This window comes from Anopheles coustani, chromosome 2 (genome assembly GCF_943734705.1).
Source record: "Anopheles coustani chromosome 2, idAnoCousDA_361_x.2, whole genome shotgun sequence".
NCBI classification, from domain to species: Eukaryota; Metazoa; Arthropoda; class Insecta; order Diptera; family Culicidae; genus Anopheles; species Anopheles coustani.
The window spans coordinates 72411906-72439173 of record NC_071289.1 but is presented as its reverse complement, the minus strand read 5'-3'; the positions used below and the strand labels follow the sequence as shown (position 1 = coordinate 72439173).

The window sequence follows — 27268 nt, the reverse complement described above, 5'->3', positions numbered from 1 at the left end:
ATCAACAATTTGTAATATTCTGACTATCTGTTTCCGCACCATCGAGCTATTGTTATGATAAATGGTTTTCCCAAGACACACGGCGGTGTGGGAAAATATGCCTTCCTTCCGCTTGGGAAAGCTAGCTGAACGGTTCTGTTTTTTTTCAATACCCCCTTCCTTTCCTAACCTTGTTAAACATTCGTGACTTAAACTTTACACTTCTTACATCGTATTTTCTTTTAAAACCATCTCACTTATAACTAGAACAAACAAAAGGAAATGGGGAAAGAAACCCGACCTCTAGCTGCCACCTGCGCTCGCTGTGTCCCGTCGTTTCTAACCTTGTTTTCCGATTCACGCAACTATACACACTCACAACTCGTTCATACTTTACGTTTTGCTCAAATCCACGCATTTTCCTACCATTAGCCTACATTCTGTTCGTTTTTCCCCCTCTCTCTCTCTTAGTATTAATTAAACTAATTAAACATTATAGAATCCGCGAAGGACTGCTTCACCGACCAAAAAAAAATAAACAGCTATGATATTACGGTATATCGCTCATGAATAGAATGTTTCCGTTCCAATGTGTTTTGTAGGTTTTGTGTGTGCGTGTGAGTTTTTCTTGTTAATCCTTTCCTACACACCCACCTCCCCCGCTAAGATGGTCCCCGAACGATGCCCTTCCCTCTCCCTTTTCGCGCAAAGGGTGGGGTGGGGCCACCGATCGTTCACCTTCTTAGATCAGCCGCTGTTAATCGTACGCACCGCGATCCTTTTTGTTGATGTCCACGAAGTAGATATCGTCCTGATGCTGCAGCACGTAGTCGATGAACGCGTTGATCGGCCCTATCTCATCCAGTGACATCTGCTCCTGCTTCGGCCAGATGAGGTTCGGCCCGAACACGATCGCCAGGTTGGAGGAGGTCATCTTGTTGAAATCTTTCCGCTCCATGATCTTGCCCAGAAACTCGACCACGTACTTGAACAGCTCGTAGTTTTCCTCCGGTAGCCGCTCGCGCAGCAGCTGCTTGACGTTGCGCGACCGCTGCTCTTCGGTTTTCCACTCGCCGAACTGCGTGATGTCGTCGTACAGCTCGTACGTTAGCAGCGGTTCTTCCAGCTCGCGCAGGAACGTCTTGAGCAGGGAGGCGACGACGTGCGTATCTTCGCTGGACAGTTGCACCTCCTCGCCGGCGTTGATCTTCGTGCGGAGCTCCTTTATCCGGGCGTAGTTGCCCGACCGCCGGAAGATGCCCTCTGTTTCGACCACTGGAAACGGGAAGAAGAGGGATAGAAAGAGAGGTTAAATTTGATGTTAGTCAATCAAAACTGAAATATCTCGAGGTGCTTTACTTCGAGATTATCCTTATTGATCAATTTAAACGATTTATTTCAGTTGAACTAGGGGTCATATTAAAGTCCTCAATTAAGTAACTATGTGAACTGTGAAAAAACAATATTCGGAGACAAATTTAATGAGTTTGCCTAAAGAGTTTACAATATTGGGCACGCCTTCCTTTAATTTTGCAAAATTAAAACACTGATGGTTGAATGGTAGTTGGTTGGAAAATTTAAACAAATGTGTTATTTCAAACAACACATACATATTTTCTTTATGACTAAAAAATGTCGCGAAATTCAAAAAAGAAAAAATGGGGTGATTAGTAAAATTATTAACCCGGGGGGCCCCCCCCCGGGGGGGGGGGGGTGTATCAGATTTATTAGAATAAATCCATGAGTAACGATATCCCTCAGACATTATGATACACCAATTAGTCATTGCAATATATTAAAAAGGAGGGTACGATCAACCGTAATATGTGAGTAATAAAAAACGACCCCGTCCCTTACCATCCGGCAGCGACAGATGATCGACGCACTTTCGCACGATCGGTGGAATACAGTTGAGGCAGGCGCTATTTTCGATGATGAATCGCAGCGACACGCCGAACTGGGCGGACTTTGGGATGGTCTCGAGTGACCGGCTGCTCTTCAGACTAGATTTGCTGGCCCGCAGCGTGTAGCGGGCAGCGTTGTTGATCTTCTCGTCGAACCTGCGTCGGAAGAAAGGCACGAACGAGCGGAACAGTTGCATTAGGATTGTGATCTTCCCAGGGAAAGCGATCTTCCCCGGTAGCTACAAAGTTGGTGCGTAAAAAACAACATACTCTTTGACTGGATCGGGCACCTTCAGTGTGTTGAGACCGAGCGACTGCTTCAGCTCGTCCAGGCTGCTGGTGTAGATGAGTTTGCTTTTGAACTTTTCGCTGATGATCGGCTTGAAGAAGAACCACACCATCCTGATGAACGTTGTCGGGTGTACCTGGGGACGGGACGGAGTCGAAACCCAAAACGCATATAAGCACACCGCAACTTTCTTCCAAAGATCACTCAATAATCTGGCGTCAAACTCACCACGTAGAGTTTTTTCAAATTTTTCTTAAAGCTTCGATCGAGCTCTTTGTAGGAATTCCACAGGAACTGGAGGGCCGGTTTGCTGTTATCCTTCATGCCCTGGTGGAAGTACGCGATGATGTAGTCATTCTGGACGAACTCTTCCATAGATTTGATGATAAAACTGTAACGAACGGGGGACACAAGCATCGAGTTAAATTTCAAACATTATCGAACTCTCGATCACCGCAATGAATTAAACCAAATCACCGAAAAGTAACACTCACAAGTAATCCACTATCAAGCGTCACCACCCGGTTTTTTTTTCTTTTGACAAACTTAAAGTAAAACTTTCTTAAGTATATCTTTCTTATGCAATGGAGTAGTATTAAAACCGCACGTGATCACACGGACCAAACAGATTGTCCCGGAGGATCGACTGAACCTGGATGCGATCAGCTTCAAACGGTCCGGCCGTCTGCCAGCAGATCGACTTCCACACCTTAACGCTAGCTGCCGTTTCGACGTACTGCTGCTGCAGGAGGGATGATTATTTTGTTTAACGACGACGGCCTAGAGACGGCCTACCCCCCGCATTCCCCGAACCGTTACGGTACGCTTTTCTCGGGGAAAAGTAATCTGCAGGCGAGCGAGCGCACGCGTGTATTCGAAGCAAGCAAGCAAGGAAAAAAAGCAGGAAAATCAGGAAAAACAGAACGGGGAGAAAAACGAATGGATTCGTTACACGCGATTCTCGGCGGGAGAGCTAGAGATGGGCGGGAGCGAAACATGGGTGACACAAACGTACAAACCCACAGGCGCACGCACGGAAAAGGGATGGGCGCAAAGATGGGGTTTTAAGACAAGTGCTGCGCCGTGGGTGAGGAAAAGCGATCGCCTCGCCATTCGTTCGCGACGCAAAGGCTAGGAAAAGTCGTAGAGTCAGTGGAAAATGACATAGAAAAGAGCTCGTTCGACAAGAATCCCTCCCTTGACGCCGTGGCTTTGTAACGGCCAGTGTATGAAGGGGCAAAAGGTAACACGAATTCGTTGGAAACGATCACCGTAACCAAAAAAACGTTTAAAAAACCGGTAACGAACTAAACTATCGCTGCGTGGGAAGAGACGTCATCAGCGACCTCCTCCGAACCCGTACTCATGTGGCGCAACTGGCAGGCGCCAGTTGGTTTTTGGCCGGTGAACTAACGCAGGCCTGGTTGCACTTTCGGTTGAAACGGGCTAATGTAAACAAGACGGGAGGTGATGGCGTCTGAAGGAATACCCGCGCGTGCACAACCCGAAAACCCGATCTTCATGGCTTGGGATGTGGTCCCTCGGTGATGTTGCTAATTGATCGGTAATGTGGTCTTGAGCTTTCCCTTCACGTTCTAGGTGAAACAGCTTCGTTGCGAGGACCATTGCACAACATTTAGGGTATGTTTTTTTTTCTCTCGATATATGTTTTGTTTTTTTATGCTGGCATGCTCCTGCCAAGCACATGTGAGCAATATTTTCTTGCGGTCGCACGACCAAGATGAAAGTGTTCGGGACGTTCATCAGATGGTTCGCAACCAAGGCAAAAAAAATAGAAAATCTCCACACTTCACCCGCGGAGTGTTCAAAACTCGAACAAATGATTTATCCGTTCACGCCCATCCGTCACCATTCGGATTCGGTGCGATTTTTCACGCCTCTTCCCGGAACGATCTGTCCGGGAGAGGGTGTGCCATATTTATTTCAGGTTAATTTTTTTCTTCAAGACTCTTCCAAAACACGTTGTAGCAAGAAAGCGAAAGTACTTTTCAGCGAATTTGAGAATTATCATTAGCGCCGTCAGTCTTTTCGAATTTTCTGCGAAACTCCTGCGAAGAATGAAGGATAAATGGTCCACCAGATGGCCGACTAGATCACGCTACGGTTCGCTCTCTGCCACCGAGGACAGTTAGGTGGAAATTCGTTGCATCGTCAAACCGGGACAGCCGCTAGGACGCCGTAGATTCAGGTCAGGGGTACGCAGTAGCCATAATGTGTAAAAGCGATTGGTTCTTAGATCTTAACCCCGTTTTCACCTTTACCGGGAAGTATATCTCATCGGGGGAAATTCCCGCGGAAACGCATATTTACGTCTGGTTTGAAGCAATTCGCCCGAAAAAAAACCGGACCTTGATATACAAATTACGCAAAACTACCTAGACTAATCCGTCCAGTCGAACAGCTCATTCGTCTCATTAGAGCAAAAGAATTGCGTTTCCGTCAAACATAAATAAATAAGCCAGTGGGAACGAATGAGGAAACGGATAACAGATCCCGAATTTCCCAAACAGCATTTGCGTTCCGTGTTATTGCTTTTATTTATTTATTTATTTATTTATCTATCTGTCCCTCTGTCCAACGGGACACTCCTGCCGATCGGATCGGGGCACCGACGACTCGGCGAGGCGCGGCCTAGATGTTGCAAAGGGTGCGAAGACAAACGACACGCGCTCGCGCGCGCTCTTGGGAGCAAAGACTCTTCGACTTGTTTATAATTAAACCGATGACACTATAGTGCGCGTGTTGCATCATCGGGAAACGCGGTTTGTCCACTGTGCCCACTGTGTTGGGGAAGATAGTATGCTTAGGCGGGTGTTGATCATGGTGGTTCCCGGCATGACTCAACGACAAATTGAAGTTTTCTTAGCGCAATAGACAATGGTGTCAACGATGTCTTTCTTTTATGTAGTTTTTTGCATGTTTGTGCGACCGTCAGCAATCTTTTTTTCCCAAAGACGAGTCACTTGAAATGCATTGTAAGACGCACGACTGATAAAAATGCTTCATAAAACATCGTATGCCCACATGCAGGGGCGGATCAAGCGGTACGCAAAGTAAGCGGCCGCGGGAGGCCTCGAGCTGATAGGGGGCCTCGAAGCAGTGAAAAATTTCCTAAAATTTTCAAGCTGCTCTCACAAACAAAATATATCACATATTATGTAAGTAATTGTAAATTCAGAAGACGAAAACAATGTTACAATAACAAAAGCAAAATCATTAATATCGAAAATGGAAAAATATGAAACAATCCTAATGACCATTCTCTGGAACAATATTTTGCAGCGATTCAATGATACTAGTAAATCGCTACAATCTGTAGAATGTGAATTATTTAAAAGTTCGATGTTACTTAAATCGTTAGATCAATTTTTACAGACATTTCGTGATGAAGACAAGAACTATCCATGCGTGTGCAAAGATACAAGGAAGCTTTAGAACCATTTAGAATTTTTTTTGATCGTCACATTTCTTTGGAAGACAAGAGTAAGCCATTAGAATACTTTAAAAATATGTATAAAAATGATATTGATGGCCCTACATTAGAGGCAGAATTGAAACACTTAACTGAATTAATACGAGAAAATGAGAGTAGAACTAATTATAACAAAAATGTAAATATAATGGACATATATAAAATAGCTAGGAGTATGTCATGTACTTTTCCAAACGTAGAAATATTGATTAAGATATTTTCAACATTACCTTTGTCCAATGCATCACATGAACGTTCATTTTCAGTTTTAAAAAGAGTGAAAAATTATTTGCGAAACGCAATTGGAAAAGAAAAGCTTAACAATTTGGCCATTCTCTACATAGAGCAACTAATGGGTTCTATTTCTTCTTCAACTAATAGATGACTTGGCAAGAATAAAGAAAAAAACATATTTAACTACCCGGTATCGCTCAGGATTATTTGTAATATTGAAATATAACATTGTATGTGGTATAAATTTGCTTTGAGATGATGTGATAGTGAGAAATTACGAATATAGAATATGTGGTAGTAATAAAAAAAGCTCTTCGCGCTCCTAGTTTGATCCCAAATTCCAAAAAACACATACAATTTTGTTATTTGGGAGCCTCAAAATTCCTACCGCTTAGGGCCTCCAGTATCCTTGATGCGCCACTGCCCACATGACACGTCGGTACTACGTCAATTTCCAAGGAACACGTTGTTGGGTAAGGATATTTCGCACGGTTTTCTCTTCCACGACACGACAGAATTGCTTTTCTCCCCGCAAGGTCTAGCCACTACTCACTCAATAAAAATATTCGAATTCAGATCCTTCCGCTCCGGCAGCCGGCAGGCGTAGATCGCGATGATGGGCTGGCCCTGCTTGTCCGTGCCGATAAACTCGATGAATTTTCGTCGCTTAAAATCTTTCCGGATGGCATTTTCATCGTGCTGCAATGGCGGGGAGAACATCGGTTAGTACACCGGAAACACGTTCGATTCCGCACGGGGGGGGGACACACACTTACCCCAACCATCGTCAGCTGCTCCTCGTAGTTGTCGGCTTCGAGGGTGGTTTTGATGATTTCGTCGTCCGAGGGAACTTCAAATTCGGCTGTAGTCGATGATGAGATAAAGGAGAGAAAATGTTACTATTAAGTATCGCACTAGGAACGCAGTGAAAGGTCTTCCACCAGTACGATGACGAGCAACGGCACGGCACTGGCAAGAAGGTGTCTGACATCATCCGTCGATACCCGACGGCACCGTTTCGATTCCGGCTCTCTTATCTATACCGAGTATCGTGAGTGGCATGTTGTGTTGGTGGTTAGGTGTGCAAGATAACAAACACACTTGACAAACCGAGGCCCCCGAGGGTGGGCTTGCAAATGGCCAAGAAGTGAATGCAATATATTATTTAATCACCCTACAACAGGTACGTCATATGGTAGCGAAATGTTTTAATTCTTTGCAATTAGCTCAATAATCAAATAACCTTTTTTTAGAATCGTGCAGTAATAAATTTGGCTTATCTGAGTGTTTCAACGATGAAGCGAACAATTTATCAGTCTCCATGATAAGGACATTTTGTCAGCACTTTTGTATATCTTGCATTATTCTCGATCAATACAATACCAATACGAAAATACTTTTTTTTTCGATGGAACATGGTGCATTGCGGGGTCGAAGCATCGAGAAGATGGAGATTAAACCGTTTAGGCAATCAAACATCAACACGGGACGAGGCTGATTACAATCGTGCCCTTTCACCGGGTTAGCATAATTCCGGGTTTCGTCCGCTCGACCAAACAAACCGAAAGGTGAAAAGCGGCCATTAGAAACTGCATCGAAAGCGTGCTCGCCTAATCAAGCCATTTGTACTTGTGCCAACTTTCGGTATTTTTGGCTACTCGGCCGAGCCCGGCCGCCACTGATTGCATTCCGGGATTGAATGGTTGGGAATTTTCGCACGACTTCTGCAGGGGTTTTGATTTTGGAGGATCAACAAGTCAAGCACCCGAGGAAAATAAATGCACGCTGGGTCCCTTGGGTTAAGCGAAGGGATTAAGTTTATGTCCGGCTGCCAAAACTTAAATCGGAAGCCTACGTTACTCCCACATGGGTAAACCTTTCTACACATCGAAAGATTGGATTATGCAAATAAAAAAAAGCACCAGAAAATGCATCCAACTTTAGCGCCAACAGTGGAAAAAATGGCCAACCAGGCGCAAAGGTCACCGATGTCATTGGACCTTCCGGCCTAATGCCACCGAACTGGTCTCGCAAAAACTCACCGGAATAATTGATGTCATCGAACACGGCGGCGGTGCCCGGTTCGGGCGAGGGGTGCGTCAGCTCCGTATCGTCAAACTCCAGGTTCGGCTCGTAGTCGTGCCAATCGGAAAGGCTCGGATGCGGATCCTCGGTGGAATCGATCAATGGTGGATTCAGTGGTGCGCCTGCAAAGTGAAGTGAAACGGTAGAAGGGAGCGGAAAAATTAAAGCATACACACGATAGCACAAAATAGAAAGGTACGTCGTTTGGCTTTCATTTCGGGGGGTTATTTAATTCAAATTTAAATCCACTAAAAGGTTCGTTTGGAAACGAACGGAGGATTGATGGATTGAAAATGTATTTTTGGTGGTGCAAATATTATTGTAAATATTTGTTTTCAAGCCATAATTCGTGCAAATTTTTGGCGAAAACTCTTTTTTCGAAATCATCATCCTTGGGATCATTTTTCAACAACGTTTTATTCAAGAAATGCAGACGGGTTGTTACAATCATTCTACGCATTGTTCCAACAAATCATAGTTTTACTTTAGAAGTATCTAACTACATACCAAAAAATAATCCAGTTCCAAAACCAACGTGGAGCCGTTTTAACCCCCTTATTGGATCAGGTGTAGAGCAAATCGTCTTGACCAAACTTGTAGAACTAGGCGGCGATCGAATTTCAGCCACTGTTTCTTCGGGTATAGAATTTCTTGTCCGGAAACGAATTACAAAATGAGGTTACATAAGGTAAATATTATGTTTCCGGGGCAGAAAAGCGACAAGGTGTTTCCGGGAAGCACAATTCTCTCTATGAAATCGTCAAGCACAAAGAGCGTTTTGCTTTCTTACAGAAAGATTTTGGGAACGTCTTACGAATAATTCTGACAAGCTGTACGTTTGCGTTCGTTGTTATCAAATAGGGTCATGTCGACAGTAATATGTTTAATAACATTATCTGTCCATCCTAATTAAGTGGTGCAGTGATAATCTTCGGTCGAAGCTACCTTCCCAAATGGGGATCAAAAATGAAGCGAACTGGCATAGACGCTAATGATGGCTGAGGTGCGAAGGAAAACGCCACTTCCGAGCCGATAAAGGGCAAGCGAATCGTGTCGGTCTTCGATTGACCTAAATTGACCGACCAACCGGGTGCTTCCGGGCTTCCTAATATCTAAAGTGTCCCCGCTGCGTCATCGACCATCAACCGTTCCGTTCTTCTGAAAATTAGACCGCCACCAGCTGCGTTTGTTTCGAAACTCAGGAACCTTTTTCTTCAGGATTATCCGTATCCGAAAGGGAATGTGACTTATCGCAATGGAAGGGGGAAATGGGGCGAGTTGGAAAAACTATGCGTAGAAACGCCGTGGGAGGTTCATCGTTAAAACGAAACGATCGGTTGACATGATAGAAATTTCTCTTCTTTACAAGTGTCTTAATGATCGGCAAGCAGCGAGAAAAAAGAAACTAACCATTAAATGAAAATTGTCTTCTTCTATTCTAGCTAGGAACGAAATGTTTGAACTTAAAAGCAAAGAGTTCGTCAATGAAAGGTTTCAAAAAAATATCCCAATGCCCGATATATTTAGGAGACGAGTAAACTACTTTTAACCATAACCTCGGGATGTGATAATACATTATCCGAAAGCGATACTAACCCCTCGGCTCGCCCATGACGTAAGCGACCCTTTAAGAAGTGCGTTACCGAATTTCTATAAATAATAGATCGCTGTAATTTGATAGGAAAAACCACTAAACACCCACACCCCCAGCCCCCATCCACTTCACCTCGTCTTCCGAACCGCACGAAAACAAACATGCTGTAAAACATGACACGCCACAAGCTTTTACGATTACACCTTGACGGAGGGAGTGTGGGGCGAGCTGTGCCGACCACGAGACATGGAAAACAAACGGCATTCTCTGTTACCCTTTCTTTTCGGCCCGAGACAAGGTAAGCGGCCGAGAGAAGAGAAAAAAAAACTCTGTATCGATTACGAACCGAGCTTTCATGTGATGCCCACATTTTTCCTTGATGTCTTGCTTTTCCACCGCTATCACGCGCTAATCATGAGCCCACGTGCATTATCGCCCATATCGAAGCAAATCGCCCGTGGGTGCCAGTCCTCCTTCGCGCTGGTTAAGGCCACACTCCATTAGCCATCGTTTGTAATGCAGTTACGGGGTGCATCTCGATTGCAGCGGCGGTGGAGCGAGAAGTGGAATCTCTTTTTACATAAGTGTTGCAACAGAAAATGCATTAAGATGCTTTACATCGGTCGGAAAATGTATTACGGGTAATAGCTTTTAAACTTCTGATGACGTTTATAGTTTCTGATGATGTTGTGTCGCATGAGTTTCGAGAGGAAATGTTTTAGAAATGGTGTGAAGAAATACCTTTTAGCTAAGAATGTTTTTCGAAAAATTGTTCCAAATTATAAGAATTTAAAAATTTCCTACCATTCAACCTATTCCTGATATCTAAATACTCTGCCACGAAACGTTAGAGCTATTTAAAAAAACATGGAAAAGGTTGAAATCGCTCGTGTTCAATAAAAAAACATAACTTGATTTTATTTAAACCAAAATTCATAAGCTATTGTTAGAGAAGCAAATAAGTTTCAACCAACGGGAATATAAATAAGAATGGTGCAGATCCTCCCAACCAAAGGTGGTGTAAACCAAGGGAAATTACTTATTATTTCGTTTACACATTCCGTACCAAAAATAATACCATCAACGTGCGAGTTTAAAAAAGCGATAGAAAAAAGCAATCAATAATTAAGTTAACACTTCCCATTCATCAGCCATCATCATGTTAATCAATAGGTTTCCTCCTGGATAGTATATTTTAAAAAATTATCACATGCTTTTACCCAATTTATTGAGCAATTTAACTCTAAGTACCGAATAGCTTCCCACAAAATAAATAATAAAAAGAGGGATAACAAAATTAAACTGAGGTAAAATTTTAATGTATTACACAAACAAACCCACTGCACGCGCCAAACGCCTTTATTACACACACGCACACACACCCACTCTACGTGAATGTGCGGGGGCCTGCCCTCAAGATGCAGCAGCCTTTTTTTCTTGTAATCGATGTGGGCGGAGGGTGGGTTTTTTTTTTTTTTGGTTTCCAGGCCTGGTTTGTGCGATAATCGCGTTCGCGAAACGAGGAAACAGGAGGAAAACCGCCACGAAACGCGAGCATAACACGTACTCCCCCCACCCCACCTTGCTGCATAAGAAAACTGCACTCGGCCAGCATGTTTCTCCGTTCTCGTGTCTTTTTGTTTTCCTTCCATACATTGCTTCACCGTGACATAAAAACGCGCACACCCGTCTGGATATGGGTGTCTGTCTGTCTGTCTGGGCGACCGCTGGGAGGGGGAGGGTGGATCATGTAACGTCCTTTCGCTACCATTCGCAGCTATTTATTGTGATGTGAAAATTTCAGGTGGCATGAGAGTACTCCATGCTTGGTGGTATTTCCGTTAAGGAGCAGTAGCAACTGAAATATCGATCAAAGAAGGCTCTCCTTGACCGTTCATTTTTTTTACAAACACCTGTATCACTGTGGCCTACAAACAAAACGTCTCTTCGCGTGACAACGCTCACCACCCCGCATACTGGACTCTTCCGGGTCAAACTTGGAACGCAAATGACGCACGTGCCAGCTGGTAGGACACGCTGTCTCAGAGAAGAAAACTCAACATCCCGCCCCGAGTGACAAAAAAAACCTGTTGGTAAACATTTTCGGCACCGACAAGTCCAAACAGAAGCTACTTTGCCATCCACCCACGGAAGAAAGGTTGGGGGTCAACGAGGGCCAACGTAAACAAACTGCATCTCTCAAGCAAATGGACGAGAACTGGGGAGGGCAAATGCTAAATGCCAATGTCACGTCATATCGCCATCAACCCCGCCTGGCCTCGGCGTTTGCTACTCGAGAGCCGAAGGATAAGCGAAACCGTACGTTCATCAATCACTATCGAGAGTGTGTTTGCTGCTGCACTGGCCTTATGAACCTTGGAGAGAAATACATCATCATCATCATCATCGTTATTGTGCACGTCAATAGTAGCATCATCTGCTTCCAGTCCATTATGAAACACTTGAGTGATTTTTCTTATTTCCCTCCCAAAGCAAAGATTCCCTTGGATTTGTTTTAAGGCGCAACTTTCTCTCTCTTTTAATACATCTATTTCCACGAGCGCATCCATGATACTAGGTCGTTTTGGCTGACACAATTTGGACGTCCAGTCCGATGTCAATATTTACACAGGAAGAATCATACCCGGTTGCAGGAAAGCAGATATTTGTGATTTCCCCTCCTCCAAAGCCTCTCGGCAGTTAACATTTTCCTTGCGAGATCATTTTGGCTGTCTCAATCGAAAATGTTTACACCATATGGCCCTCACAAAACAACAACCACATAAAAAACCCCCGCCCCAGCTCGGGGTTACAGGGAAAATGCCAAGAACAAACGCATGGAATGACGTCAAGAAGAAAATCTCCGTTGGAACGTTGGATGCCCCAACAACAAGAATCCCCCCCAAAAAAAAAGATGATTTATTTTTCAAGCAATTTACACGTCCACAAAGATACCGGCTTGAGGAAGAATTATGGCTCCATTTCGTTATGATGCATTTGCTGTTGAAACGTTAGATAAGATTTTTCTTTATTTTCAAGTGAAACGAAGTGTTCAAAAAAAGTGATCTGGTTTTCCCAGACGAAGCTCAAAGTAAAAAAAAAATCAAATAGTTTGATCTCATGTCAAAAATGTGTTCATACGTTTCTGTTTCTAATCGGTGAAAAAAAAAACAGCGTACCCATTTGTACGAACCCTTCCCGGGTGCAAGGGACAAGTCTAGGGCACAACCCCTTCGTTGAACTCAACGACCCTCCGGAGGCCATGCAAACCTCGGTCGATTTTCTAACACTCGTACGTGAGCAACCCCTGCGCGTTGGAGTTTGGACCGAAAAAATCGCCGCGAAAAGTAAAGTGATTAGATTATTTATTTATTTTTCCTAACCTTCCGTGGCCTCCGGGTGTTTCTTCGATTTGCTTTCAACCCTCCGACGCGGGTAAGGTGGTAGTGTTTTCCGTTCCCGAGGGAAACCCCCCCCCCCCCCCCCCCCTCCAAGGGTAACGTCAACGAGGCGCCGTACACGCAACACGTATCCTGTGGGGTTTGGGTAGAAGAGGGTTCGGTTCGGTTCAGTTTTGCCCTTCTATGTACTCTGAAGCCTGAAACCTACCATAATTCACACCGCGGCCACGTGTTGGATGTCGTGGTAAGGGAACTCGGACGAAGTCTCGGCGCAAGACAGCGCGGGGCTCTCTTTCGGCGAATTGGAACATTTATCTTTGCGATTCACATTTGCACGAAATTGCAGCCAGCGATCATGCACGCGACACGGACAAACAGTGAATCATTTTCATCGTGGCTGGATTAGTGCTTTCGAAAACCCTAAGGGTCATCTCGGAGTCGGAGGATTTGTTTGCGCCCTCCTTTGTCGCCCTCTAGCGGCCCAAAAATCGCACATATTTATTTAGCAATCACTTTTTCGGCCCAACTCCAGCGCGGAGGGGAGATCCCTAGGCCAAGATAGCGATGTCGAGTGGAAGCGGGCAATATCTTAATGTATTTTCCCAATATTTTGTTCCGTGATTAATGGTCTCATGTCGAGGAGGGGAACGTATATCTCGGAGTTACCATCGCGGGGGATTGGGTTGACTAATTCAATTCTTGGATTTTTTAATGATTAATTTAACATTTTAGGAAATAGCCTAGCCGTTTTTTTTTCTCCATTCGAAAGTAAGTAAACTGCCTTTGGCACATGACTGTTTAGCAAGTCAAGAAGGCAAGCGACAGTGCACTAGCACCATTTGATTGACGCCAAGGAGCAGAGTATAACGATGCTAATCATTGTTATAGTGTTGACTGAAGAAAGCCCTTTTTCTACCATCTCACTCCATAGGGAACTGGGGAGATGGAAGCGGGGATGCTTCAAGTGAACTCAAACAAAATAAACCACTCGGCGGTGATGGAGAAGGCCAGCGTGGACCCGTGCGACCAAAGTAAAGCTGATGCGCCAGGCAATGATACTGTTTACGACAGGCAGAGGAGTTGATTATGGCGTCGGACGATGATGTTGGACATCTTTCCTACAATTTCCACCAACATCAAACAGACGAAATAGGGCTAGGGTATTCGCCCCGGACAGTATTATTGCTCTTGAGCCGCGAATTGAGCCAGGTTTTCTTTTGTCTGGCTTTTCGCCCGGGAACGGCCGTGTGTGTGTTTTGCTTCAATCATTGATTTATTTCACACGAAGAAAATTGCCACCTAACCATTCATTTCCTCGGGGCAAAAAGGCGCCCATCATGAGCTAGTGATGAGGCGCCCCATATCGCGGTGTTTGATTGGTTTACGACCACTAATGTCCAGCGCTTCCGGTATGTCACTTCCGACAAGCGCCTCATTCTCAGCGCTCAGCTTGATCGCCATGAAATGAGATCGGCGGTTTCTCCGGATGACAGAGTGTAAACTCCCTTACACTGCGCTATCTAATTTAATATCCCGAGGTGAGCGAAAGAATGGCGATTTTTAACGGATGATCTTTTTATGATTGAATTATTGCTAGTTTAAAGAAAAACTCTATACAACGTAGACAACCTCAATAAATCATTGAGTGAACATTAAACTCGAACTCGAGGTTATCTTTCCGTCATTCTCATCTGCTGTTTGAGACATTTAAATTCTTATGATATAACTAATTTTTATTTATTCTCTTAAATTATTAATATTCTACCAGTTTCATCATGAATAATATCGATTTAGCATTTTTCACTACAACCAATGATAAACAAAATCCAAACTTAATATTTACAACTGCTGCTTCATACAACAATCGTTCTAAATACGTTTTCTTCTCTCAGGTATGTCTTTATTCGAATAACAATAGCTTCGCAAATTACCAAAAAACCGGTGGGCTTTAATGCGCACCCCGTTTCGCAGAGGAAACGGAAAAGCTTCTCCGCAAGGGCCCCCACAGGCTGTCGTCAAATAGACACGCGTCCATAAAGCCGGTGGCTTACCGGTTCCGGAATAATTTTGCCTTCACTACACCGCCAAGCTACGCCGAAGACGCCCAAACTTGAGGTGTTGCATATTTATGAACATCCAACCGATCCAGCACGGAGTTTACTCGTCGCGGAAACGTAAAGCGAAACAGTGTGTACGGTGTTTTTTTTGGAAGGAGTTTAGCGGATGGAATTGTAACTGGAATGAAGACTTTTGCTGGGTTTTTGACGGGTTTCGTTTGCACAACCACCAAACATAAAATAAATTAAAATTAAAAACTATGTTCCACCTGGCTGTGCCGCAAAAGTTTGATTGCAAGATTTCAGCGTGTACCGCAACAGCTTGGTCGGGGTTCCTCCACATAAAGCATAAACATGAGCAGTATACAAACGATTGCTTCATAGCATTACCACCAATTTAATCCAATATTCTCCCCGGTGGAAGGAGCATTAATTTCGTGTAAAACAAGGAAAGTGTTTCACGGGTGTAACGCATACAAAAACTTTATCGATCACAACCCATCCCATTTTCCCATCCCCCCCACGGAGGGGAAACTTCCCCAACCTGTTCTCGGCAGCTTTGGTATTTTCAATTTTTTTCGTGAGCAATTCAAACACATCCCCTGCTAGCTACCTTAAACACCTTTTCCCTTTCTGTAGAGAAACTCTACCAGCAGCACCGGATGGTGTCGGAGGAGGCCAAGGTTAACGAACAAATTCAACCGATTAACATATGACCTTCCACAGAGGCGAGGATTCGTGTAACGGCACTGAATGCCAACGATCAGGGGGAATGTATTTAATGTCCGGCAGCTCCCGGTACGCCTTGGGAAAAGGTTACCAGGCACTTGAAGTGGCCAGCCGACATTCTTTTCTCACTTTCAGTTTTTTTTTGGATTGAAGTGGGAAACGATCACGAGTGGGGGCACAACAACGGGTTTATAATTAGTCCGGTATTTAGTTAGCAGGAGCATTTTTTTTTAATATATCACAAAAATATGCCAACAGTTAATTTAAAGTTTGGACAAACATAGCTGATGACAATTGTAAACTATCATTTAAATTCAATTCCTTTTCATAATTTTACATGGTTTTCCCTAGTTGACCCGTCAATAACAACGTTCCCAATTTCACACCTTCTACTTCATCCGTATTTACAACATTTGCAAACAATTTTACACATTACCCGTGACGTAGAGCGACATGGTAACATGCCTTATCGTAACTATTCTGCAATTACCGACTCGACTTTTCGCGCCCAACCATCCGACAAACCATCCACAACCCACTCCGGGCTTTTGAGTCCGGGCGAACCAAAGGGCGAGGGGACATTTCTGCATTGGGAACGGGATAGTTTTGTTCCGTTTTTATAAATTTGTTTCGTTTGCACGCCGCCAGAAAAGCGTCAGCCCGATGCGTATGTGTGTCACCATGGCCGGCATCGGTACGGAACGGAGTCGTCTGCGAAGTAAAACCGCCGTTCCGGTGGCTAATCATCATGCGTCAGTGACAGTTAGATAGTTGTCGTTTTTTCTACCGGCAACCGGAACAAGCGGTCGGGGCGAAACGATGGCGGGGAGAATCGGGACAAACCGAACTCCGACGAAGGTGGTTCCCGGAGCCGTTGGAATGCGACGCATGGCAGGCAAGTGTCGTTCGGTGTGCGGAGTACGATGTTGATAGTGAACTGGTCTCTCCGGAAGAGCAAAAAACGGGGAATGTTTTTACGACCAACAAAGAAGTGCACGAGTCACCGTGAATTTTCTTCAACACAGCTGGGGTGTTTTTATTTCTTAGATAAATTTCTCACCACTTACGTTTCATTATGCATTTTACAATCGACAGTAAAATGCATCTCGCTGCGGCGCACGATCAGCATTCGTATCACTCACGTACTTGCGCTTCCGTTGTTGCAGATGATAAGCAATGGGGGAGCGGGACAAGAAAGAAAGCGCGACCACTTCCAATCTTCTCACCCAACGTTATCTGCGGACTGCGGAAGTGGGCAACCACCAAGAAACGCGATTGTTGAACCTTAACACAGGTACGGTTAATCCGGTACGCGCCTCGTACAACCTTAACCCTTAAGCGCATCGCTCAAAGAAAACCTTCCACCTCTCAAGTGAAGCCTACCGAGGGGATCTTCAACTCCGAAGTGTGTTTCATGTTGCTCATTGAGGCATTTATCACGATCAATCACTTCTAAAGACTTAGACATTAGGGAACCGCCTTGATCAGTTTTCTTTAAAATCGTGTCTTGCTTCTGTTGTTATTTAAATATTTATCTATTAGTATTTCGTATAAGCTGTTGTCATATTTCCAATAATTTCATCTAATTTTGATTTCTATTTCAAATTATCAAATGTTTGAGCTCTCTATTTTTTATTTAAATTACCAATTTTTTTTTAAATAATAATTTTGTATTGTAAATGTATTATATTATTGTGTATGTTTTGTGTATTGTTTTACAAACAATTGTAAATGACAAACAAAAAATCACTGCTTTTCGAGAAAGTTCAGTTTTTTCAAAGAAAATTGTAGACTGTTAATGCCAATAATTTTAGTCGTTGCGTTTTCGAGTTTTTTTTAAAAAAAAACTGGAATAATAAGTGCAAGGCTCATAATTTGAGATTTAACATTCTTTCTCCGTTTTATTCATCGTTCGACAAACAACATCATCTCCTCCTTGCGGTGAAAACAGCTCCTGGTGTTCAAAGAAGATTAAAAAGAGTTTTGCAAAAAGCTGTTCATTCAAGATTGCATTCAAACAAAAATACTCATTTATGAATGCATTTTTCGCATGATCTCTCTGAAGCGGGTTTATGGCAGCTTCAGTAAAAGTTAAGTTAAAACAATAAATTTGAGCTGTGAAGTTTGCATGAACGACCAATTAGCTTTCCAGATTACTAATGAAATTACTATTTCAATTTTGATAAAGAAAATTGAAATCATAAACTTACTCTCACCACCGTGTTCCCTCTTTCCTTCACAGCGCAATGACTCGGATCAATAATCATTGAAAAATGGGTAATAAACAGTGCGGACAACGCGAGAGAAAATAAAGTCACAGCCATTCAGACGATTCGCCATCGTGGATGAAACTCTCCAAAAGAAGTAATTATACTTATTTTGTGTTTTTCTTTTGCTTTTAAAACTTATCCAGGACAGTCAATTCATCTAACGCAGTCCTCCTCTACGGCGAAGAAAAAGAGCGTGGCCTTTCAAACGTCGTTTCAACGCGGGTTCGCAATAAAGCACCGTTCCAATTAAGCTGGGCCGAACGTACCCAAAGTCTTATCTATTAGCGATTTCGCCGCTTCCCAGTGCCATACACACGTACACATGCACAACAATCGGCAAAAGCGCGGAAAAGCCCTCTTTCGGAAGCGCTAAAGGTTGAGAAAATCGACCGCCTAGGACGGATTCGGAGGTAGGCAAACCTGCCCCCAACAGCGGGTATTAGACGTCACCACCCCTCGCCACTCGTAATCGTAACGCTTTCTTCATCCATTGGGCAAAAAAAGGAGGAAAAGTTTAGCTTGAGTCTGCGAAGCCATGGGGGTTGAAAAAAATTGCGCCCCTTACCGTTTGATTCCCCGACGGGAACCTTTCACCCAACCTTGACTCAAACTTCACCGGGTGGCGAGGTCCACGGTCGTAAAATTATCTTGCCGACGAGCGGAACGATCGCAGGTGGAAAACCGAAACGGGTGCCGAAAGCTCGGCAATAATGGAAACTGACTTTGCGAGCCGCCAGGGAGGACCACACGTTGGGAAGATACTATCTATTTTAATCTAATGTAGTCTAAATATATGCAGGAATGGCATGAATTGAGAAGATTAAAAGATTTTAAACGAAACAATCCATACAACACGGAATGGGTCGATGTTGCTCTAGCTTAAATTTAACAGGATATGCATACTTATAAATTAACAAATAACTTTCCTCTTAATTTTTACTATCCAAGCTTTTTCTTTTATCCAATGCATAAGTTTTTGTGTTACGTGGACCTTATTTGATATGGTGCAATTTACAATGTTTAAAATCAGTGCACAATATTAAAATGAAGATTTGACTACATGGTCACATCAATGATTCTCAACCAAATTAAATAAATACTAAACCAGTCTAAAACAAACCTCAGTTCCTCAGATTCTGAAGAATTTTATGTGATTGAAAAAATATTATCACAAATATCTATAATCAAAAGGAAATTAATATACTTCCTCAAGACACTGAATTACAACACAAAAGGATACGCGGAATTGAATTGTTTGGCCACTTCTACAAATATAGATTCGACCCTTAAACATGTTTTTAAGCATGTAAAATAGATTTGAATCCGGTCTCTGCAATTAGCTAATGCATAATCTAATGAAAAGACCAGAGTAAAACAACAGTGTCTCTAACTCGCCGGGATAATTATGGAGCACTTTAGTTTAGATACAAGACACAGCCAGTGCCCGCATTCCGCAGCCGTTGGAGATCGTGTGCGATGCCATTGGAATGCCACGAAAGTTTGGCTTCAAAATAACGCTCGTTGGGAAGCGTGCCAAGAGGGAACAAGTGCTCGACTGCATTAGAATAGAACCACAAAATTTTACCCCATAACACGCGATTGGGTTAACCGCTGGTGTGTAACTGGGCCCTGGGAAATACGTTAATCAACAACGTTAATGTGGGCAGACTTTTCTTCTTCTAGCTATGATGCACCAAAACCGTTAATCTTCTCTGCTTGCCTTTCGCAATCGAATGTTAGTGTCAAAAACTTTTCCCCCGTTTCAACAGTGTGGATGAAGTTTTCTCATGTCACCCGAGCGTAGAAGATGTTTCTCAACAAGTTGTTCGCTAGCGATCGGCGACCTTGGGTGCGAAAATGTTCCGACCACATGTTCCGGTCTCCATGTGGTAGGTGCGACACCATCTCGAATCGATCAGCGCGCGGTGGAAGTTTTGTTTACACAATTGCTGCCCCGTGGATGCTGCTTTTCGAGCTTTCCTGCTAGCATTCAACGTGTGGGACGCGTCATCCGCGCCACGATGATCATTCCTCCCTCCGCTGGGGCTGCAAAACAGAAGAGATTCGTCATCCCAGCAGAGCCCCACGCGGATGCTATACGTGGTTGTGTCACATGGTGCGATCGCGTTGTAGAATGAATTTGTTTACGTGTGATTCCACTTGATCAAGGCGCAAACAAAGCAATCGACGAAGGCTGACGTGGTCGGGCAGCGAAAAATATGGTCAAGGAACGCCCGGAACCAAGGAAATGTTTGCCTCAACCGACCCTACAGGTTATCGTTATATTCCTGTGTTTGCTGAATTTGATTATACAATTCATTAAGCTCAAGGGTGCGTGATTTTCTTTTTCTTACCTGGTAGCTTTATCGGTAATCCCGTGTTGGCCTGCTGATCGACGACAGTGGTATTCATTGTATCGACTTTCTTGCTGACGATCGTGTGCGTTGAATGTTCCGCGACGATCGGCGGTTGTTGCTTTTACTCCTTAAGCTGCTACGACTACTGTTGCTGTTCGCTGATAAGAACGTGTCGTATCAACTACATGCACTGTTCTTCAAACGTCGGTTGTCAAATGGTATCCCTTTGAAGCGGCCCGGTCGAAGGAAACCAAGGATAGTAAAATGCTGCGTTTTCGTCGCCAACTGCGCTGTGCGTTTGTACTTTACACGTTTCAAGGTTTTTTCACTACATATTTTCACCACACTTGCCAAATATCGATCGAGAGCGATCGGGTGTTGATTTTATTGATTTATTTTCACATCCTTGTTTACATGGAACTGCACAGAGAAGCTCAGAGTTACACGAGCTGAAATTGGGAATCAAAGAAATGACAACACTACGACAGAACTTTGAAAACCTTGCATTGTAGTAAATGGGGCAAGGCAAAGACGAACACTTAGGCAGCGCTCTGTGAGCTATCGAACAAGACAAACACGACAAACACGACAAAAAAAAAACGATCAAATCCATGCAATCATATGGAGGTGCTCTGTCAACCTGCATCGAACATGTCAGACAAACACGACACAGAACAAAACAGTTTGATTTTGTCGTGCAGGGCTGTATCCCACTGTGAAACTGTTATACCTTGTGTATTCTGCTACCTTGCTGCTTGGATGAGTGACAGTTCTTCACGACAATTCGCAGAGCACCTTTCCGACAGTGTCGTGTTTGTCTGGTTTGTTGGACTGTTCACAGAGCGCTGCCTTATGCTGATGGACACTCGCGAGTCACGATGGTTTCAAACGGCATCAACTGGCGCTGCCCTTTTTTGGTTACGCGGTCGCGCGCACAAATCAACCACACAAAAATGGTGAATGGCGGTATGCAATCGAGCACGCGAAAAAAAAAGTTAACACACGCACGAGAAGAGATTGCAGCTGACTGAAGTGACACGAGATCCGCGAACTTGGAAGGTCGCCCGGTCTGCGGTGACGACAAGACGGGCTCTGGATTAAAAAGGTCGATTAATCGATTGCTGCTATGAGACTAACTCATTGACTTCTCGTGGGAGAAAATATGATGAGGGTTTGAGTACAGGAAGCGAAGACGACGTCATTCGTCCAATGGTTTCTTTGATGCGTCAAGACGCCTGCATCGAGACAACGACCGATTTAAAGGGCAACGCACCAAGGCACTTTTGGGAGACGTAATTTATTGATAGAATTACCAGTAGGAACATTTTGATAATGGGAAATCTCAATCCGCTAACTCTCTCAAATAAATTAAATGCTATTAGTTTTCCTACCGGACAATAATTTAGCACTTTAGCACGACGATAACAATAAGGGTACAGACACAATTGATTAATCAACACGCCCAGTTCCACCATCCGATCGGCACCAACCCTCTCCGTAAACCGAACAACCTCGCGTGCTAGACCTAGTCAGAAACAAAACTAATTCGTTCAGCAACACACCCCACACCATTGGTTGTAGCAGGATTTGCGGAGATTTCCTTTTCTTGCTCAACAAAGAAGGGGTCGATTTAGATATCCTTCATTGTTATCGCAATGGTGCGCTAATGGTAAAACTGCAGCGAGCGGACCTCAGGACCTGAGCTTCCCTATTTCACTTTAAGTTGGTAGGTTTAGAGGTTTTGGGCTACGCGTTCCACGTTCGCGCTGTTTGGAAAAGGAATCACTTTCACAGAGGTTAAAGGCCCCCAGGGCAAGAACTGAATCGAAGGCATACCAACCAACTCCCTGCAACGAACGGTCCGCGAAAATGCCACACGGTATCGAACGAACAACGCGAGCGAAGAAACTAAAACGCCCTCCGCGGACAAAACACGTTCGACGACTTTACCACCCTCCGTGATACAACGGCGCAGCACTGGGCAGGTAAAGTTACGAATAGTGTGGAAAGCAAATGAAAAGCGATGATTGTCGTCTGTAGTGGTGCTGATATGCCAAAGCCACGCGAAACACGAATTGTCAAACGAATTGTCAACGCCAAAAAGCAATTGAAACGTAAAAACAATTGGTTAATTGAAGTTGTTAATTCGATTAAAATAAAAATAAACAACTTTCTAAAATAAGAAAAAATATTGCCAATGCTTATCCATTCTAGAATCTGAAAAAAATATTCTAAATCTTTAAGCTATACGTTCATGTCTAGTGGCTGTCAAGCTAGTACTCGATGAGTAAATATAAACATCATCCAGTTGTAGTCCATCGATGGTGTTTGGGTTGTCAAATTGCGAACTCCAGAAAAGATAGCAGAAAGATGGCGATTTTCAGTTCCTTGGCACGTTCGAGCCAACTTTCGGCCCGTTTGGGGACTTTCTTGACCAAACCGGCGCTGTTGCAGGGTAGCAAAAATGGTACGTTAACATTTTTTAACTCGTTCCGCCAATGTGTATGGCAATTTCGAGCCAATAACGGATCGAGCAGACTCGTAACCCACGGAATGCTAGTTATGCAACATCAAAACAAACGAATATACGATTGCATTTTGTTTTAGCCCTCGTCAGCACTCGTTCGATGTCCGGCGGCCATGGACCGAAGAATTTCACCATTACTCCGTCGCGTTTCCAATGGCACAAGTTCAAGGATATGTTCCATTACTACATCATGATCGGCCTGATCCCGGCCGGTGCTGTTATTTTCTATGCGAACGTGTTCGTTGGACCCGCTACGCTGACGGAAACCCCCGACGATTACACCCCGAAACACTGGGAATACCATCGGCATCCGATCACGCGCTTCATTGCTCGCTACATTCTGCCGAATCCGCAGCAAGAGTACGAGAAGATGCTCCACCACATCTATGAGGAGAACGAGAAGGCTCACATCCGTGCGCTGGAGAAACAAGTTCGCGAAAAAATGGCCGAACGCAGCGATTATCAGTCGTACTACTACCGCCCGGCCATAGGCAAGTATCACCGGGTGGCCAAGGAGGCAGCTGATGAGCTGGAAGCGCTCCGTGGTGATTAAGAAGTGGGACGAAGTCATGTAGAATATGTTATTGAATAAACGAAGTGGTGCTGCGATCAAAACTCGTTTATTGTTGTTATCGTTTAATTTTAAGATTGGTTTTGGTTAGATTACATTGAATGGCTCACAGTGAATGCAGAGAGAAAGCGAATACGATGGAATGGCTCAGTTCAACACGCCTGAACATCTTATCCCCATGCTTGCGTTTTGGCGTAGTGCAGGTTCAGCTTCCCATTAGTACCGTAACATTCATACAGGTTTTTGATTATTTGATCAGGCGATGGCGCAAATGTTTGATTGATGTACAGGAACTTTAATAGATGGAAATATTTTTGTTAATAATTTGGATTTCGTTTAAAAATTGCTATCTTTCATACCAGTCGTTCTTCGGGATCCAGTTTCAGGTATTTATGAATAAATTTAACGATTCCACTGATAGGCTTCTCTTGGTCAACTGACCACTTTTTCTGCTTCAGAATTGGTGCACTACCGGTAGCATGTAGAACAATATCGACTAAAAACAGGGAAAACAAATTAGTTAGGTATCACAAATTTTCTATCTGCTGTTCTAGTTACTTTTCTTAATTTCCTGCCTTTCCGCTTTCTGCCCGGTGCCAGCCAGATTCAGGTTTTCTACGTTAGCTGCAAGATCTTTTTCGCTTAGATTGTCTCCGCCTTGCACCGTTTCTTGCGACATTGTTGTAGAATATTTACTTAAAGTTTGGGGAGAATTTGCAGAAATTGCACTGCTGAAAATGTTTTTGTTTATGAGCTTTCAAATCATCTGCAGACAGATGTCAATTTATGTAAAAGCTGTAAGAACCTTGATCTTTTGGAATAATTTTTATATTTCATTTATATTTTATTTTTGAAATAAAATTAGAAACATTGATTTCTTATTGAACTGCTTAAGTTTTGTAATCTACTCATAAATTCGAATTTTCCAGTGATTGCAAAGATATTTCTAGCATGTTTTAAGCATTCCCAACGTTTTTCTGGCAGCACTGCTCAACAGTCAATTTGATAGCTCAGAGCTCGTAAAATCATAACAAACACACGTTGTTTGAGGCACGTTGTCCCTAGTTGTTTCTCTATTGTTTGAGAATTAGAAACATGAGCAATAAAGTTAAACTGTTCAATGAATCCGACCAGGAAGAGGCGGAGCCGGTTGAATTCCGTACTAACAAAAACTACGCCAAACACTACGATCAATTTCGAAAGAAGGAAATCCTCAGTCAACGTAGGTCGCTAACAGTGCGTCGCAAAAACAATGCCTAAATAACTGGTTCTTTCATTTTTAGTGAAAAATGCAGAGTCAGAAGAATCGTCAGACTCCAGTGACGATGAAACAACCGACGAAGAGATTGTCGATCCCGATTTCGATAAGGAATTCTTCCGTACACTGGCCTTTCTAAAGCGCAACGACCCGGCCAAGTATGCCGAGCAGCCAAAGTTTTTTGAAAAGGTAAAGTCAGTCGAGGAAGTTGCCTTGGCCAAGCGGCATCATAAGGAAAAGCCGATGACTTTGAAAGACTATGAGCGCAAAATGCTCCTGGAAAATGGTGGTGTGTTCGAAGACGAAGATGACATTGATCCTAACTCGGAGCGGATACAACAGCGCGCAGCCTCTCCTACGTTGGTGGAGCAGGAGAAGAAAATTAAGGATGAAATTAAACAAGCACTGAGCAAAATTGGTGAAAGCGATAGCGAAGACGACGGAGCGGAGGGCTCAAAAGCTCGTGGCGGAGGGTTGCTTAAAGAACGTTCGAAAAATAAAGACGAACGCGAAAAGGACCAAGCTGACTACATCCAGTGGCTCGCGGATAAAAAGGCACAGGAACCGCCGAGTAAAGAATTGAAAGATTTGGAGCCCTTGAAGCACTACTGGAGCAAGGAAAAACTCTCCAAAGAAGACGCTTTCCTGAAAGACTACATTCTCAACAAACGGTTCGTGGAAGCTGGGGAACTTCCGACCTACGAAGATATAGTGGCCACGTCGGAGGATGAGGAAGAATTGGAAAAACAGGAGGAATATGAGCGACAGTACAATTTCCGTTTCGAAGAGCCGGATACAGAATTTATCAAACGTTACCCCCGAACGATGGAAGATTCGGTGCGTATTGAGCGCAATAAACGAAAAGAGGAACGGCAGGCCCTAAAGGAGCGCAAACAGAAAGAAAAGGAACAAAAGCGCCGTGAGCTGGAGGAGTTGAAGTCAGTTAAATTGCAGGAAATTAAAGAAAGAATACAGCGCTTGAAGGAGATTGCGGCAACGAAAAATTTGGCAATGAATGAAGATGATTTGGAATCGGATTTCGACCCCGAGGAACACGATCGGCGTATGCAGGACATGTTCAATGATGAGTACTACGGCGTGGATGAGGGTGATCAAAAACCGGAGTTTCCCGATCTGGACAAAGAGCTGGGCATAGAAAATTATGATAAGGACCGAATCGATGACGATGAAGAAGGAGATTTTGCCGAACCGTACTGTGAGGACGACGATTTTGTCATGGATTGTGACTATGAGGAGAAGGTAAAGTCGCGTAAGGAAATGCTTGCGCAGGAAATGCTGGACTCTACCAGAAGCCGCAAAAAGAAGGGTCGCCGGCAATCAAAATTCCGTGAGGTATTGAAAGCAGAGAAGCCGCTCTTCGATCCAGAAGACGAGAAAACGTACGGAGAGTACATCGATGAGTACTATAAGTTGGACTACGAGGACATGATTGGCGACGTACCGTGTCGCTTTAAGTACGTTGAAACGGTTCCAAATGATTTTGGCTTGAGTATAGCAGAAATTCTAGCAGCGAACACGCGTGAATTGAACCGTTGGGCGAGCGTTAAGAAAACCGTCCAATTGCGGCCGAAGCAAACTGAGCTGACAGAAGTGGAAGCTTATCGTCGACGGGGTCAGAACGAATCCTTGAAGCGTAAACTGCTGCCAAGTCTATTTACTGAAACCGATATAAATGAAGAAGAGGACACGGAAATCAAGGTACGGAAACATGATTTGGTACCAAAGTCTGAAGATAATGCCGAAACTAGTGAAGGAAAAAGTGCAAAGGCGGCAGAAGAATCGAAGCAAGGCAAGAAGATTAAGGATAAAGTTTCGTTTACGGAAACTGATAACGTCACAGTAGAACCAGTGAAGAAAGAGAAGAAGAAAAATAAGCAAGATAGTTCAGTAGACGATGCAAATGTTCACGAGAACAATTCAGCTAATGGTAAAGGCTCAGCACAACAACCTAAAACATCGTCGGATGCTCGACACGCAAGCCAACAGCAAGCTAGTGGAGGGAACTTTGAATCAGGTAATGGACCTGGCCATAATAAAAAACGGACGTGGAATCAAGCGAATGGGACATCGGCTGCCTCACATAGAAACACTAATTCTTGGAGCGGTCCTCAGCAAGGACGATTCGCGCCAAACGGTCGCCCGCATGGTAAGCCACATATATACGGCAGAGCACCGCAGGGTTCGTATCAGGATGAAAGTGCGAGTGACCAACGATTGCGCGCCTTCGGATTGAATCCTAGAAAATACCACAATAAGCAGAAATATGGTAATCAGCAGCAGAAAAATAGAAACGGTATCGGTCAAAACAAATCGTTCAATAAGAAAACAAGGTTTGAGTAAAATAAAAAGGATATAATTGAAAATTGGAGGATCGTTACTTGTTTTTCTTTCAAAAAAGAACATAATTTAAAAGTTTAAAAATGTTGTGAAACCACGTGGCATCATCTAATTTACATTCTTATTTTTCGTGATATTCTTTTAGTGTTTGCCGTTCGCCGC

At 43.7% G+C, this 27268-nt stretch overlaps 4 protein-coding genes across 5 annotated transcripts; 2 read left to right on the top strand and 2 right to left on the bottom strand.

The window, feature by feature from the left end:
- Positions 1 to 147: 147 nt before the first annotated feature.
- LOC131267632 (rho GTPase-activating protein 68F) lies at positions 148 to 22334 on the bottom strand. Of its 2 annotated transcripts, XM_058270553.1 has the most exons (9): positions 22229 to 22334; positions 20390 to 20841; positions 7942 to 8106; positions 6676 to 6761; positions 6453 to 6598; positions 2401 to 2563; positions 2154 to 2308; positions 1837 to 2039; positions 148 to 1254 (listed from the first exon to the last, which is right to left on the bottom strand). In XM_058270553.1, exons 2-9 carry the CDS (start codon positions 20445 to 20447, stop codon positions 737 to 739), a joined length of 1494 nt encoding a protein of 497 aa, XP_058126536.1. In that variant the 5' UTR covers positions 20448 to 20841; positions 22229 to 22334; the 3' UTR covers positions 148 to 736. The 2 variants fall into 2 exon arrangements, with proteins under 2 accessions (XP_058126536.1, XP_058126537.1); XM_058270554.1 differs by lacking the exon at positions 7942 to 8106.
- A 390-nt stretch (positions 22335 to 22724) lies between these two features.
- Positions 22725 to 23528, top strand: LOC131267642 (NADH dehydrogenase [ubiquinone] 1 beta subcomplex subunit 5, mitochondrial). The gene is made up of 2 exons (XM_058270567.1): positions 22725 to 22859; positions 23000 to 23528. Exons 1-2 carry the CDS (start codon positions 22763 to 22765, stop codon positions 23470 to 23472), a joined length of 570 nt encoding a protein of 189 aa, XP_058126550.1. The 5' UTR covers positions 22725 to 22762; the 3' UTR covers positions 23473 to 23528.
- LOC131267643 (autophagy protein 12-like) lies at positions 23528 to 24245 on the bottom strand. The gene is made up of 3 exons (XM_058270568.1): positions 24049 to 24245; positions 23850 to 23986; positions 23528 to 23783 (listed from the first exon to the last, which is right to left on the bottom strand). The coding sequence occupies exons 1-3, from the start codon at positions 24167 to 24169 to the stop codon at positions 23661 to 23663; spliced, it is 381 nt and encodes a 126-aa protein (XP_058126551.1). The 5' UTR covers positions 24170 to 24245; the 3' UTR covers positions 23528 to 23660.
- A 302-nt stretch (positions 24246 to 24547) lies between these two features.
- LOC131267630 (protein KRI1 homolog) lies at positions 24548 to 27122 on the top strand. Its single transcript, XM_058270550.1, has 2 exons — positions 24548 to 24712; positions 24774 to 27122. Exons 1-2 carry the CDS (start codon positions 24586 to 24588, stop codon positions 27107 to 27109), a joined length of 2463 nt encoding a protein of 820 aa, XP_058126533.1. The 5' UTR covers positions 24548 to 24585; the 3' UTR covers positions 27110 to 27122.
- Positions 27123 to 27268: the final 146 nt, after the last annotated feature.

Excerpts from the sequence above, each read along its gene's own strand:
- LOC131267632 (XM_058270553.1), bottom strand. The coding sequence starts at position 20,447 with ATGAATACCACTGTCGTCGATCAGCAGGCCAACACGGGATTACCGATA. Across the intron at positions 6,762-7,941 it reads CGATGACATCAATTATTCCG|CCGAATTTGAAGTTCCCTCG; the intron begins GTGAGTTTTTGC and ends CATCGACTACAG. Across the intron at positions 1,255-1,836 it reads TCATCTGTCGCTGCCGGATG|TGGTCGAAACAGAGGGCATC; the intron begins GTAAGGGACGGG and ends TCCCGTTTCCAG.
- LOC131267642 (XM_058270567.1), top strand. The coding sequence starts at position 22,763 with ATGGCGATTTTCAGTTCCTTGGCACGTTCGAGCCAACTTTCGGCCCGT. Across the intron at positions 22,860-22,999 it reads GTTGCAGGGTAGCAAAAATG|CCCTCGTCAGCACTCGTTCG; the intron begins GTACGTTAACAT and ends ATTTTGTTTTAG.
- LOC131267643 (XM_058270568.1), bottom strand. The coding sequence starts at position 24,169 with ATGTCGCAAGAAACGGTGCAAGGCGGAGACAATCTAAGCGAAAAAGAT. Across the intron at positions 23,987-24,048 it reads AAGGCAGGAAATTAAGAAAA|TCGATATTGTTCTACATGCT; the intron begins GTAACTAGAACA and ends CCCTGTTTTTAG. Across the intron at positions 23,784-23,849 it reads TGGATCCCGAAGAACGACTG|TTCCTGTACATCAATCAAAC; the intron begins GTATGAAAGATA and ends CATCTATTAAAG.
- LOC131267630 (XM_058270550.1), top strand. The coding sequence starts at position 24,586 with ATGAGCAATAAAGTTAAACTGTTCAATGAATCCGACCAGGAAGAGGCG. Across the intron at positions 24,713-24,773 it reads GAAGGAAATCCTCAGTCAAC|TGAAAAATGCAGAGTCAGAA; the intron begins GTAGGTCGCTAA and ends TTTCATTTTTAG.